At 40.9% G+C, this 12394-nt stretch overlaps 2 protein-coding genes and 1 long non-coding RNA gene across 3 annotated transcripts; all 3 read left to right on the top strand.

Moving 5' to 3' along the window:
* The first annotated feature begins 1697 nt into the window (after positions 1–1697).
* On the top strand, positions 1698–5277 carry LOC135498013 (uncharacterized). Its single transcript, XR_010448989.1, has 3 exons — positions 1698–2153; positions 3235–3401; positions 3872–5277. It is a non-coding gene; the product is annotated as an uncharacterized LOC135498013 (long non-coding RNA).
* Positions 5278–5784: 507 nt separating this feature from the next.
* On the top strand, positions 5785–7852 carry LOC135498006 (mpv17-like protein). The gene is made up of 4 exons (XM_064788118.1): positions 5785–6198; positions 6523–6593; positions 7166–7312; positions 7683–7852. The coding sequence occupies exons 1-4, from the start codon at positions 5895–5897 to the stop codon at positions 7698–7700; spliced, it is 540 nt and encodes a 179-aa protein (XP_064644188.1). The 5' UTR covers positions 5785–5894; the 3' UTR covers positions 7701–7852.
* Positions 7853–9369: 1517 nt separating this feature from the next.
* LOC135497998 (mpv17-like protein) lies at positions 9370–11930 on the top strand. The gene is made up of 4 exons (XM_064788108.1): positions 9370–9737; positions 10161–10231; positions 10957–11103; positions 11328–11930. Exons 1-4 carry the CDS (start codon positions 9440–9442, stop codon positions 11343–11345), a joined length of 534 nt encoding a protein of 177 aa, XP_064644178.1. The 5' UTR covers positions 9370–9439; the 3' UTR covers positions 11346–11930.
* Positions 11931–12394: the final 464 nt, after the last annotated feature.

Here is a 12394-nt window from a genome sequence, read left to right as displayed (position 1 = left end):
TATTTGAAAGGGCAACAAGTTATAATTACATTCGTTCATATTTTGCTATCACAGTGTTACAGCTGGGGCATGTATGGACGACATCCTTACATCGATCGAGGCACAGTGGGATCAAGCAACAACCCATCCAACACCTAAAAAGAAAAAAGTCAAGATAGTAACATGGCACAATGAGTTTGCTCAGTATATGAACGCAATCTAGACATGGACAGAAGACAGGCAACAAAATGACCATCTTTTCCTCTCAAGACATCCCACTGCTGACCGAAGGCATATCTAAAAAAAGAGAATGATCATTGTCAAAATTGTGTAGGGTGTCTCGCCGACGGTGAATAGGGCCAACCCGGACAGCCACAACGAGGAATCTGGTTGGCATGGCGAAGGACTTACCCGAATAAGAGGATTAAACCTATCGCCAGCCAAGTGAAGACGCCCATTTCGTAATCAGTAATGGTGGTCACGGGCTGCTGACAGGCTGGACAAGTCACCTGAGCTGGACGTTCGCCGAGCTGCTGCCGTGTTGAAAATTGGACGTTAAATTGTTGGCCGTGGACCCCTGCGACTTGTGGCTGGTATGTGATCGGTGGTGGCTGTGCGGCGGATCCAACCGGAGCAACAGGATACGCGGTTCCCGGTGGCATTATGGGATATTCTGGAGGTGGTGGTAATGCCGCCCCGTTCGTTGGTTTGGCCTTATACGCTGGCGGAGGACCGTGTGCTGAAAGTGTAAAAGTCTTTCGGGATGTGATATCTCAAACGTTTACAGCGACAAATAAATAATTCAAAGCAACAGAGACTGTAATGCTGCCTCAGTCATCCAAAGAGTCCGAAACACTAGAGGCATTCCGTGCTGGCCTACCTAAGGCTAGCTACTAACGGCGGTGCACCGCACTCTCAACCCTCGGTGTTTCTATAGTACTCGTAGTGTCCTATACCCGAGTATAAAAAGAAGAAGCAGCAACTATTATCGATAACCGATATGGCCGAGTGCTGTGTACCACCCACGCTAAGGAAGGCACAGGGGTATACGTTTCACAAAACAAGAGTAAGCCAAGCCCCCCTTAATACAACTTGAGATGATGCAATAAAAGTGATGATGCATATTTTTTGGACTCCCTCCTTTTCTACCATTATGTTTTATAAGGTCTCATGAGTCACCATGAAGCAGAAGAATCCCTGAGAACAGACACCTTTTAAATAAACTTATGTGTCCCCGCCTCGCTCATTTCGACGTTAATTGACTTTTTTGTTTCAGAATCTGCAGAAAGACACGAAATACGATTACTGACCATGCATGGCAACGCGTAGCTATGGTTGATGACGTCATAAAGCGGGTTACGTCATGCGAAGTCACACAAAAAGCGTCATTCGTTCATAACAAAAATGCGTCTGCCTTCATTTTTATCCCATTGGTTCAACACTTCTGAAATATAATCTCAATCCTTTTGAGGCCGGCAATGCACGTGGAACGTGATGGGCAGGGGACTGAAGATCTACCGCGCTGTTCCAAATCTAACATAACTGCGGACAAGAAAGATATCACCAATTGCTTTCTGTATCGGCCTTATCCCCTGGAACAATAGGTCTGAACTGACGTAATCACCTCTTTCATCCCTCTCTTGTTGGAGATAAAACCTACCCCCGTTGTTCGTCTTTCAGCATCGACAGATGAAGCGTCTACAGTTACATCAACGCCTACATCGGCAACGACGGATTTCTTTCACCCACCACGTCATATCTACCTGCTGCAGCTACCACGCCAACCGTTACATGTACATGTACCTGCTGTAGCCACCTGCAATCAACGAACCTGTTCAAAGGCCAGAGCATCTTTGACTTTACGAACTACGCTGAGGCTCTAGCTTAGCTTTTGGATGTTACCGGTAATTGGTGAATTGGTGGTAGTCATATATATGGTAAGACGGCAGCCGATGATATCGAAGGTATTGGCAATTTCTGAACGAGAATGGGATATTCAAGATCTGTGGTACAACGTAAACCTCTAGGCTAACACGGCAAGGCAAGTTGGTCGGATTGTAAAATAGACTGGATGTCTTCGTGATTGACTGAAAGCATTTTGGAGTAACGTAGTATGGCGACCTTTGACATGGTGCTTTTTTATATTTGTCTCGCTCTGGGATGCTTCGTAGGAGGTAAGTCAAATCAAAAAATGTTTTTTTACATCAGGTTTATTTTGGTTTTAGCGAGTGGTGATTGTCCATTGCGCAATACATTACATGATGAGCAATTTACACGTAGCATAGTTTGGGCGTTGACTCGCCCCGAAGGTAGTCATCAGAGTGAATGAGTGTAGCGGCCAATTAAAAAACACAAATAAGATGAGAATCATGACTCATTTTTGCGGAGTCCCCAGAATAATTCATTTCCAAAAGTTTCCGAGAGCATTTCCAAGTTTCTAGGCTATTATTATAACTAACCATCGGCACATTGACTATCGACTAAAATCTATCTTTAAGAATTAAGAAAGACTGTATAGTCTTTATAGATTCTTGGTCTTCAATCCATACTTGCTCAGTATGTGATATAACGCCAAGAGTTTATCGTCAACACAAAACCGCTTTCACCCTGAATGTCGCCATGGATGTGGAGCTCTACATCCGTGATTTTGCTGACAAAGCATCTATAATCTGGAAATCCTGATCGGAATTCCTCCGTGAAATCCACATGTAAATATCGTATCAAAGATAGTGTACACTTTGAGTCGCAGACGAGACTCCACCATTGAATTAGTTATTGATTGATGTCTATCTATCTCCTAGATAGTATCTATCTGCCATCTAGTTGCTACCCTGGATACGCATTAGATCAAACCTTCTTGCGCATGACCGGAACTATTTATATATCATCGCTACTTTGGAGAATGGCTAGATACCGTGTAACTGAATAATAACACTGCCTCGGGAGACGCCAACGGCTTACGCTGTATTAGAAGTTGTGACATTTACCCGGTTAAAAGACAAGCTTACATTTCAGATTTTGTTGTTGCAAGATGTCGGTGTACATTTCTTGTATACACTGCACATGTAATGCACACCAACTTAAATGTACAGTAGTTGATAAATGTTTATCATTATGACTGAAACAATGTTCAAATGCGAATTACATGTTTTTCTAAGCCAAGTTTAGCCAATATCGTTGGACCATAAAAACACATACAAACTGTAGAAATTTATTTGTGGGCGTATTATTGTGAACGTTTCTTCTTATCTACAGTTACTCTTTGCGCCCAACCCAAATATCTCATCGTCGAAACTGAAGAGCTAGGAGACCTTTCCTGTTACAAGTGTTACAGAAGTATTGATGGTGAGAACTGCGTCACTGTCGATCGGCCGCACGAGCTTGAAAATGAAACCTGCACAACGGACAAGCCATACTGCATGGTAAGTAGCGTAATGGTATATTCTAATGAGCGTACCAACCAAGATTTTTAGGAAAAAGTTGCGGAAGAAAGCTGAGAAGAAATTATTACCCAAGCTGGCGTTGCTGCCAAAAAACATGTTCAGTTATTATAACTTGTATCACCAAATCTCGCAGTTCCTACCAGATTTTTTTTGTGCAAAGAAAGTTTGCGAAAAACGAGAGATGATTCATTAGGTTAATGTATATTTGGAATGGCAATATTTGTATATGTTACTTAACGATAACATACGTCGTGCAAAGCACCTAAAATTGAGTGATGCTCACATAAGTTAACACACTAAAACCAGCAATTAAGAACATTTAAGTATCATTACTTTCTGATTCAAGGGTTCAACCAACTAGTCAGGGCCAGATCATTATACCATTAATTGCCTGCAGTGGTACTTTCTCACATTGTGCTGACTTTGGTTTTTCTTCTCGTATTTTCAAGGTGGAGCGATACGTTGTTGGCAATGAAATAGCTACCTTCACCCGGAAATGTTCCTCGTCGTGTCTAAATGGCTGCCAGAGATTGAATGAGATCTACGTCATAGAGAAGTGCTGGGAGTGTTGTCGGGACAATATGTGTAACACAGGACCAGCTTTGAACAGTGGATGGAGCTTTCTGAAATCTCCGCCGACTTGGTTATTGGTGTTCGCCTTCTTGCTTGGATTAAATGCGAATTTTTGATGCATGATACGCCACGTGGTGGTATTGTTGTATCATGTCATGAAAGGGTTGCGAGATGAATAAGCCATCTCTCGGCAAGAAGGATAACCTTTGAGTGCCTCTTGGTTGAGAATGAGATATGTCATGGTCGATTGAAAAAGATGTTGCTTCGACAATTGGTGTCAGTTCATATTTGACCAGGAGTGCTAGGGTACGTACCATGGTAAATGAAATTGTATCGGAGAACCGACCGGCCTGTTCGTCAGAAAGCAGTTTTTAAACAGATGCCTCGGAATGCGAGGCCAGCAGAAAGTTGTATGAAATCCCATTCTCGTACCTTGGTGATTGCATAACTGTGACTTTGATGCAAGGTTTAGTTGGCATCAGCGGTAACATCTCCTTGGTAATAGAGTTTGGTCAGTGGTGCACCGTGTATTCACAATATACATCCATATTTTGAACCCATGTACCCACTGATCGACAGTTCGAGGTCCGTGGGCGGTATACCGGTCCCTCACCGGCAAACAGAGGTTTTCTCCGAGTGAAAGACCCTGGAGCTCTGAACTGGGGTATTATTTGAATTCGGTGGAGATACGACAAGGAAAATCGGGGAATTGGAAGTCGGCAGTTTTTGGCTTCACTCAAGGGTGGGGAATGTGCAAGACGTTTGGCATCGATGATGTGTGAGAGGAAATGAGAATATTCACTGATGAACTAGGACGTTGTTAAGTGTCTATCGGTTCAGTTTTTTCAATAGTAATGGATGTTTTGTCAATCAGCTTTTTGTCGGTAAAATTGAAAATGAATTATTCTGAAGGAAAAAAATTATACTGTTAAGAATCTTTTACCTTTTGTTGTCTATTTTTTGTCCTGAGAGAAATTTTTGTAGTTTCAAAATTTGTAGCGTGATTCAGTCCTGCTGTGAGAAATCAATGAAAATAAATTCCACTTTGGCATGCCATAATGTTTCTCCTATATGTATTGTCAATGTCAACAGCCCAGCCCGTATGTAATGAAAAATGAAGAATGGTAAATCAAGGGGAGCATCAATTACCAGTAGTTTTCTTCTTGTCGAGGACATCCTCTGAAATCACTCGGTAAAAAAGTGCACAGTCGGGAGAAGAATCAGCAGCTCAGTGAGGTTGTGCCAAGAGGCCCTTTGCAGATACGACTGTACCACCTGTAGGATCGGGAAAACAAACTTATCTTTACAATAGTTTTTTACGGGACATTGCCTGGCCTCTTCGATCTAGAGGTGGTCTGGGGGTAATTAGGTGTAAACATGGTCAGAGTTTTTTTCATTACGCATGACAATACGAAAAAACTGAGGCATATTTAGTAGGCCTATTAGTTACATGTATTTGTCTTCCAACCCGCATTGTCGGTAGACTGAACCTGCGATTTTTGAACAGCACCGACATGACGGGGATATCTACATGTAATCGATATTAATCGCGTGCAATCTATTTAGACCTATTTAGATATTCCACAACTTTATAACAACCATGCAGCATGTAATAGCATTGTCTCACATTACGAATGAACATATTTCTGTTATCTAACAGATGTACTCTCTAAATGCCTATATCTATTCTTGTGAATAATTTTGTATGGTTTACCGTGCATGGAAAAGTGTAATGCATTGATATCGAATGTTCATACGAGGCAGACATACAATATAGGGGGATATTTTCCACTTCTACACCGGCACTTCACCACCGGTAGTTATTAGTGCGGAATAGACGCTGCATTCAAACTGTGTGGCTTATATTGTCTTCCGGATTCTCGAAAAAAAGTTATCGTGATGCTGTCGAAATTTCGTCAGGTGTTTCGCACATACCCTCTATTGAGCAACATGACGATCACCTGCGCTCTCTACTGTACCGCCAACGTCGCCCAACAGACTGTCCGAAGAGTGGAGCAGTATGACTGGCCGGGCACGGCAAGGATAATGACAGTTGCCTTCTGTGGTTATGGACCAGTACTGTTTTATTGGTACAAGGCCTTAGATAAATATGTACCTGGAAAATCGTTCAGGGCGATTATCCTTAAATGCGCTCTTGACTTTTTTGTGATAAGTCCACCGTGTTTATTTATGTTTTTCGTTGGTGAGTTCTAAAGTAAAAACGGTTGAAGGACATAATACAATATTATAGATCCAGTCTAGTAGAAGAGCTTCAAATAAAATGCAATGGCACCAAATTGTACAATTGGTATTGTGGTGACGAGATCAGGCCATGATCGAGCAGTCTGAAACGTAAAAGGGGAAGATTTGAAACTGGAACACAACATCAACTAAGTTCCATCACCTTTCTACCCCTAAAAAGCTTCGAAGCAGGTTGAATACATGTCGTTTTGCAAATAAAGACTAGATGAAGTCCCGTGAAGTTACACCACGACTTCAGCGAAATTTATACCTTCTCTTTTTTTAGGAAACAGTATACTAGAAGGTCAAAAAGATATTCTTGCTGAATTCAAAGAAAAGGCACTGAAGACTTATATTGTAAGTGTTTAATTCGAATTGACTTCAAAACTTGGTAGAACACAGACCGGTGTTGTTCGGACTCGTTGCTTTGGAACGTGCATTGTAGGCCTTTGGTACAGGTTCTCGCAAACCATCTAACCATCTTTATTGAGCTTTGTCATAACCATAATGACAGAGTGGCGACATGGAAACTTTAATCCGTCTGGTTCTATACTTAACAACTGGCATGACGAGTTTTCGTTACAAAGGAAGCCTTTTCACCGTGATTGTTCAATAGACTAGCCCAAATCTTTTCTCAAACGAACTTTAGAGGGGTGTAATTCATACCTTACACCCCCAATTTCACCAGTCAAAAAAGTTTGAGCAAAAGTCTGTTGCTTCCGGAAATCGCTTTTCTTCACTCAATACGGTCAATCGATAGCGGGCATCATTGCTTTTCTCTCTATCCCGCGGTCATGTCGGAGGGCGCTACGATACCAACAACGAACACAACGAATCGTGTCGCCCACGAACGGAAATGTATAATAGCGAAAAACATGATAATTTATTAGAGGCCACCCTGTATACGATTGAACTGTTTCTTCTTTAAGACTGGTGCATGTTACTGGCCCCCCGCTCAGGCGATCAACTTCCTTTTGGTGCCGCCTCATCTACGTGTCGTTTACGTTGGTTGTTGTTCTTTCTTCTGGGGTGCAGTCGTCTGCTTCATCAAGGGACAACCCATGCCAACTGAAGAGGTAACCAAAGTGAAGGGACTATCTTGAAGTATACCCTTGCCGTAAAGTTATCATTTCTTGTATATCTTCTTAACGAAACTCGAAACAATGAAATACCTTAATATGTTTAAAGTCGTTTGCAAGTGCAGTTTACTCACGTAGGCCTACCACCGAAGAACCATCGAGACTTAATCAACGTTGTTTATTTGTCACATCAAGGATCCCGATATAATGAATCCTTGGTTACATGTATGTGCTTAACAGAACAGGAAAATGAACGGAGATTGATACTACATTTTGACTGTAACATATAATCATTAGTTATTAATTGGAACAGTCATGTTTTCTGCCGACACGTGTATATATATATATATATGCTTTTATTTTGTAGGTTCTAGAGGAGGCATAATCATCAATGATCATAGACTTTTCGTTTTTGGGACTCAACACGCCTATCAACCATGTGTAATAAATCACTCATGTAACTGATGTTTTAGTTGTTAATTTCCAAGAAAAGGACAAAGAAGAAATGCGGGGTCGGAAAGGTATTCTCTCACAGGCGTTAAAACACGGCCCCGCATCGTGTCATATTCTGGCATGTCTCACAAAAACGCTAATAAAACAATTTAGAAATCATTGGAACTTTCTAAAAAATTTTAACCGAGGGTACATCTTTTGACCAATACTTGGCTACACGTGTCGTTTACCATGGCTACATGGTCATGTAGATTATCTACATGAATAGGCATGTAATCTACATGTATAGGCATTGACCAATCAGGCCATTGTTTCGTCAACCAATCATTTTTTGTGGCTATTGCGAAAACGATTGGTTGACGAAACAATAGTCTGATTGTGACGTCAAACTATTTGTACACCGAGGGTTTTCCTGTCTAAGCTTAAGGGCTGGAATTCCTGGCTTTTTTCGAGGTAGCACATAGTAGAGGATCGAGGCCATATAACGGGCTTGCATATTTAATGCTATGCACAGCGATGCACGCAGCTACATTGTAATAGTAGGCATGTAGTGTATTATTCAGGTAACAGTAGTGTCAACTTTTGGGATAGCAATAGAAAATTCCTCCTTGCGTCCGTGTTAAATGGTCGTTATTTGTAGAGCATTTCGGCCGTGAGAAAGTGATAAGACTTTGGTACAGCAGCGGCTCTCTTGGGAGCATACAAACTACTAATTCCCGCGATTTTCAGCGAGTGCGGTCTGGCTTAATCATGTCCGCATGATATGTTGGCAGCTGACACTCACAATGTGAACAACCCGCATACATTCCAAAGGACAACAAGCAGGTGTGGCAGGAGTAATTTTAACAAATGCGTTCATATGGGCGCGTTTCTAGTATTTTTATCACTACACAACATTAAAGACAAATAGCAATGGCCATTTTGAAAGTGGTGGCTACTGATGGAGTTGTATACCATTGATGTAATCGATTTTCGTTGGGGTAATACGTGATAGACTTTGAAAAAGCTTCATTCAGGTTTGAAACCATATAAAGCAATAGAAATTTCGCCCTTTGTTTCTTTTGAAGGTACATGTACTTCATTGTGAACTCACTTTTTTGAGTCATCACACAATTTCCAAAAAATGAAGATAAATAACTTGCGTACAATGTGTATTGGCATTTTTCAATAGAACTGCCGAAGTGAAACTTTTTTATTCGAAATTTTTTCATACAACACTCTGATACCGCCCTATAATATACTCGATAAAATAGTCATTTCGTAACAGTTCTTCCTATAGGCCTGCGTGTATTGGTTTTGCCTTGGGTTTGCTTGGAGTGGTAACATCTAGCGTTTTCAAAAGCTAACTTTACCATGTGGCTCTGGCACGGTTGATTATCAATACAACGCCCATGTGCTTTTCCTAACACATATGATGACTGTGGATCTTTTCAACGATTTTAATTCCGAAGAAGTCTGTATAATGGTCCCCATAACCGATTTAGACTAAAATGAATAAACGCTCAAATATTAATTACATGTATTTACATGTATTACATTCATGATGCATGTTATATATTAACATTACACTTTGGATGACTTATAATTAGGATATTTAGCAAAGCACACATGCATACAGACAATATATTGTACTGGTAACTCATAATTAAATACATTTCGAAGCTCAAAAGTATGTTCTCTAAATTTCGGAAGGTGTTTCACGCGTATCCTCTCCTCAGTAATATGGCTATCGTAGCCGGGCTTTATTGTGCCGGCGACGTCACTCAACGAACGGTTATGCGGGTCGACTATGACTGGAGAGCAACAGCAAGGATAGCAACTATTTCTTGTGTTAGCTGCCCCGCTTCCTTCTACTTTTACAAGGCGTTGGATAAATACCTCCCAGGAAGGTCGCTCAGGGTTGTGATGTTGAAAGTGACCATTGATGGACTCGTGATGACTCCACCATTGTTGGCAGCATTTTTCATTGGTATGTATGTTACTGTCAGGGAATATCCGATGCCATGCTCCAAAGAGACAATACTTAATATTCAAGCATATCAGGACCGCCTGACCACAATATACTGTAACTGCGAGTAAGGAAGACATCGTATTATCCGATGCAGGCTCTTCAAAAATGTAATGTTACTAGGCCCGTCCTGGCACAGATCTAAAGTAAGTAGAAATGGTTTCTATTTGTTACGTGTTGTTGTGCCAAAGATCCCGGCATGATATCTCGGATACCAGACAAGATAAAAACCGGACGAAAACACCATCAAACAAACAGGAAAGTGGTGAAAAGAGTTGAAAAATTAAATTTTGACTTGTTGCAAATATGGAAAAGATGCAGTCCGGTGATGCACATGCACACCTTGCCGACCTCATTGCCAACGTTTTTACGTTCTCTTTTTAGGAAACAGTATACTAGAAGGTCAAGAAGATATTTTTGCTGAATGCAAAGAAAAGGCACTGACGGCTTATATTGTAAGTGATACTTTTGAATTGACTGAGAAACTTGTTAGAGATATATAGACAAAACATTATGATTGGGACGTCATTCTTTGGAACATAGGCCTATCATGGTTCAGGATGTACGAGCCCACATGTATATGATAGAATCGCTGAACTCTAATCCATCAATAGTTCGAAATGGTGGGATTCTTTCCTGAGCAAGTCCTTTCGCGGTTCCCAAACGAACGGCAATCATTGTTACTGGTATACTTCCATTTCTGCAATTCCCCCCTTATATTTTTCTGAAATAGCAAATTTCTGACACAGTATTTTTTTCCACGCCACAAATTGCAACAACTGCCACATTGTCCCTATTTTCATAAGAGGTCAATTTGGCCAGATTATGCTTGTTGTGACGTCAGAGGAGTCAAACGTTCTCGCAGTCACGCTGTCGGCGGGCGGACAATAGTATAATTGAACACGCTTATAATACTTTGTTGGGGACCACTATCACGGTGGATAAAGGTATTGGTTTACCTTTGCAACACAATAGAAACAAGGCCCTCCCATTACATTGGAGGGGTACAATCGGATAAAATAACAAATGCGGGCCTTACGCCCCTTAAAATGAACTAATCTTTTGTACGTCTCTTTTGTGTCGTCATTTCCTCTCCAGGTAAGCACGTATTTTTCTAAGGCAAACCGACACCTTCAGCCACCGTGACTATGTATTAATGATCGAACTTTTCTTCTTTAAGGCTGATATATTTTTCTGGCTTCCTGTCCAGACGGCTAATTTTTTCCTGATACCGCCTCATCTACGTGTCGTCTACATGAGCTTTGCTGCATTGGGCTGGAGCACTATCCTCTGCTTCATCAAGGGACGACCCGTGCTGTCTGAAGAGGTAAACAATGTATAGACGTGTTGATTATTCACAAGTTCAGTTCCTCACATCCGTCCATCTGAAGAAGTAAAACAAGTACATGTACATTCTTCTTTACATATTTGAATTGGAAAACGAAGCGGGACTTCTTTAATTACTATATAGTTGCATGAAGTCATCAGTTGTTCATTCGAACATGTTTTAACCGACACGTAAAGACATCATGGAATGATTTTGTTTTTTAGGTTCCAGTGGAGACATAATTTTGCGTTGGTGGGACTCAACCCCCTAATCACCAAGTGCAACAGGTGTAACAGTTTAAAGTGTCACAGAATAATCGTCCCGGAGAGGACACATTACCTTATCCGCTTTTCATCTCCGATCAAACGTTTTGGGCCTCTATGGAATCATACATGTACTTCAGCATGTTATCATCAATAAACCTGTAGGAACGGATATTGAAAATGATTACACTATTAGGTTATGTAGTATCAATCTTTATGGGATTGGCGATCGTTCCCAGCAGTTTTGTCAACGCTTGCGGCACAAAGCTGGATTTCATTTTGAAAAACGGCAAAGCTTTGAATATTATGTGAAACCTGCATGCTGAAAAAAACGAAGTAAACGGCACAACTCTGTTGGTGAAAGAAATTGTTATGATGTTGATCGAGCATACATGTAATAATTGATTGATCAAGACATTTTAAAACAGTATATAATTGTATAGAAGCTTTTTGTTTCGTTTGTTTCTAAACTCGCATCTCCGTAATGTGCTGCAGCCCAGTGATTATGTTTCACTTTTTGGCCATTCCCTCTTAAAGAAATAAAAGTGATATTGCCTCAATGAATTGGTTCTTCGCCTTTTTCATTAGCATGTTTTTCAATTTTTTAAAAACTCTTAGATGGTAAAAAACGCGATATTCGTTATTTTTAGCACGCACTACTCCTGGATAGCGCGCTGTCCCAGTGCACCTGAGGACGGATTTTGCGATCGAGTCCCGAGTCAATACATGTGTATCCACTGACAATCATTGGTGGGGAGAATTGCAATGTTATAGACTAGCATTCCAGTGTTCCCGACGAACTTATTTGTTTAGAAAAGTATCGTCGTCCATGACGTGAGTAGGAGCATGCAAAGTAGTGAAAAATATCCATGCATTAAATTCAACATTAGAATATAAATGGCCCATTCGCATTATCATTTCTATGAAATGAAACATGTAGCAGCTGCCCACTTCAATTCAGCACTACCATTAGTTCATGCTTGGATATTTAGGCAGAAGATATCAGTCAATGGCCATGATGACGTCAT

This window comes from Lineus longissimus, chromosome 1 (assembly GCF_910592395.1).
Source record: "Lineus longissimus chromosome 1, tnLinLong1.2, whole genome shotgun sequence".
Lineage (NCBI taxonomy): Eukaryota > Metazoa > Nemertea > Pilidiophora > Heteronemertea > Lineidae > Lineus > Lineus longissimus.
Note: the sequence above shows the minus strand (reverse complement) of the source record. Positions and strands in the feature narration are given on the sequence as shown.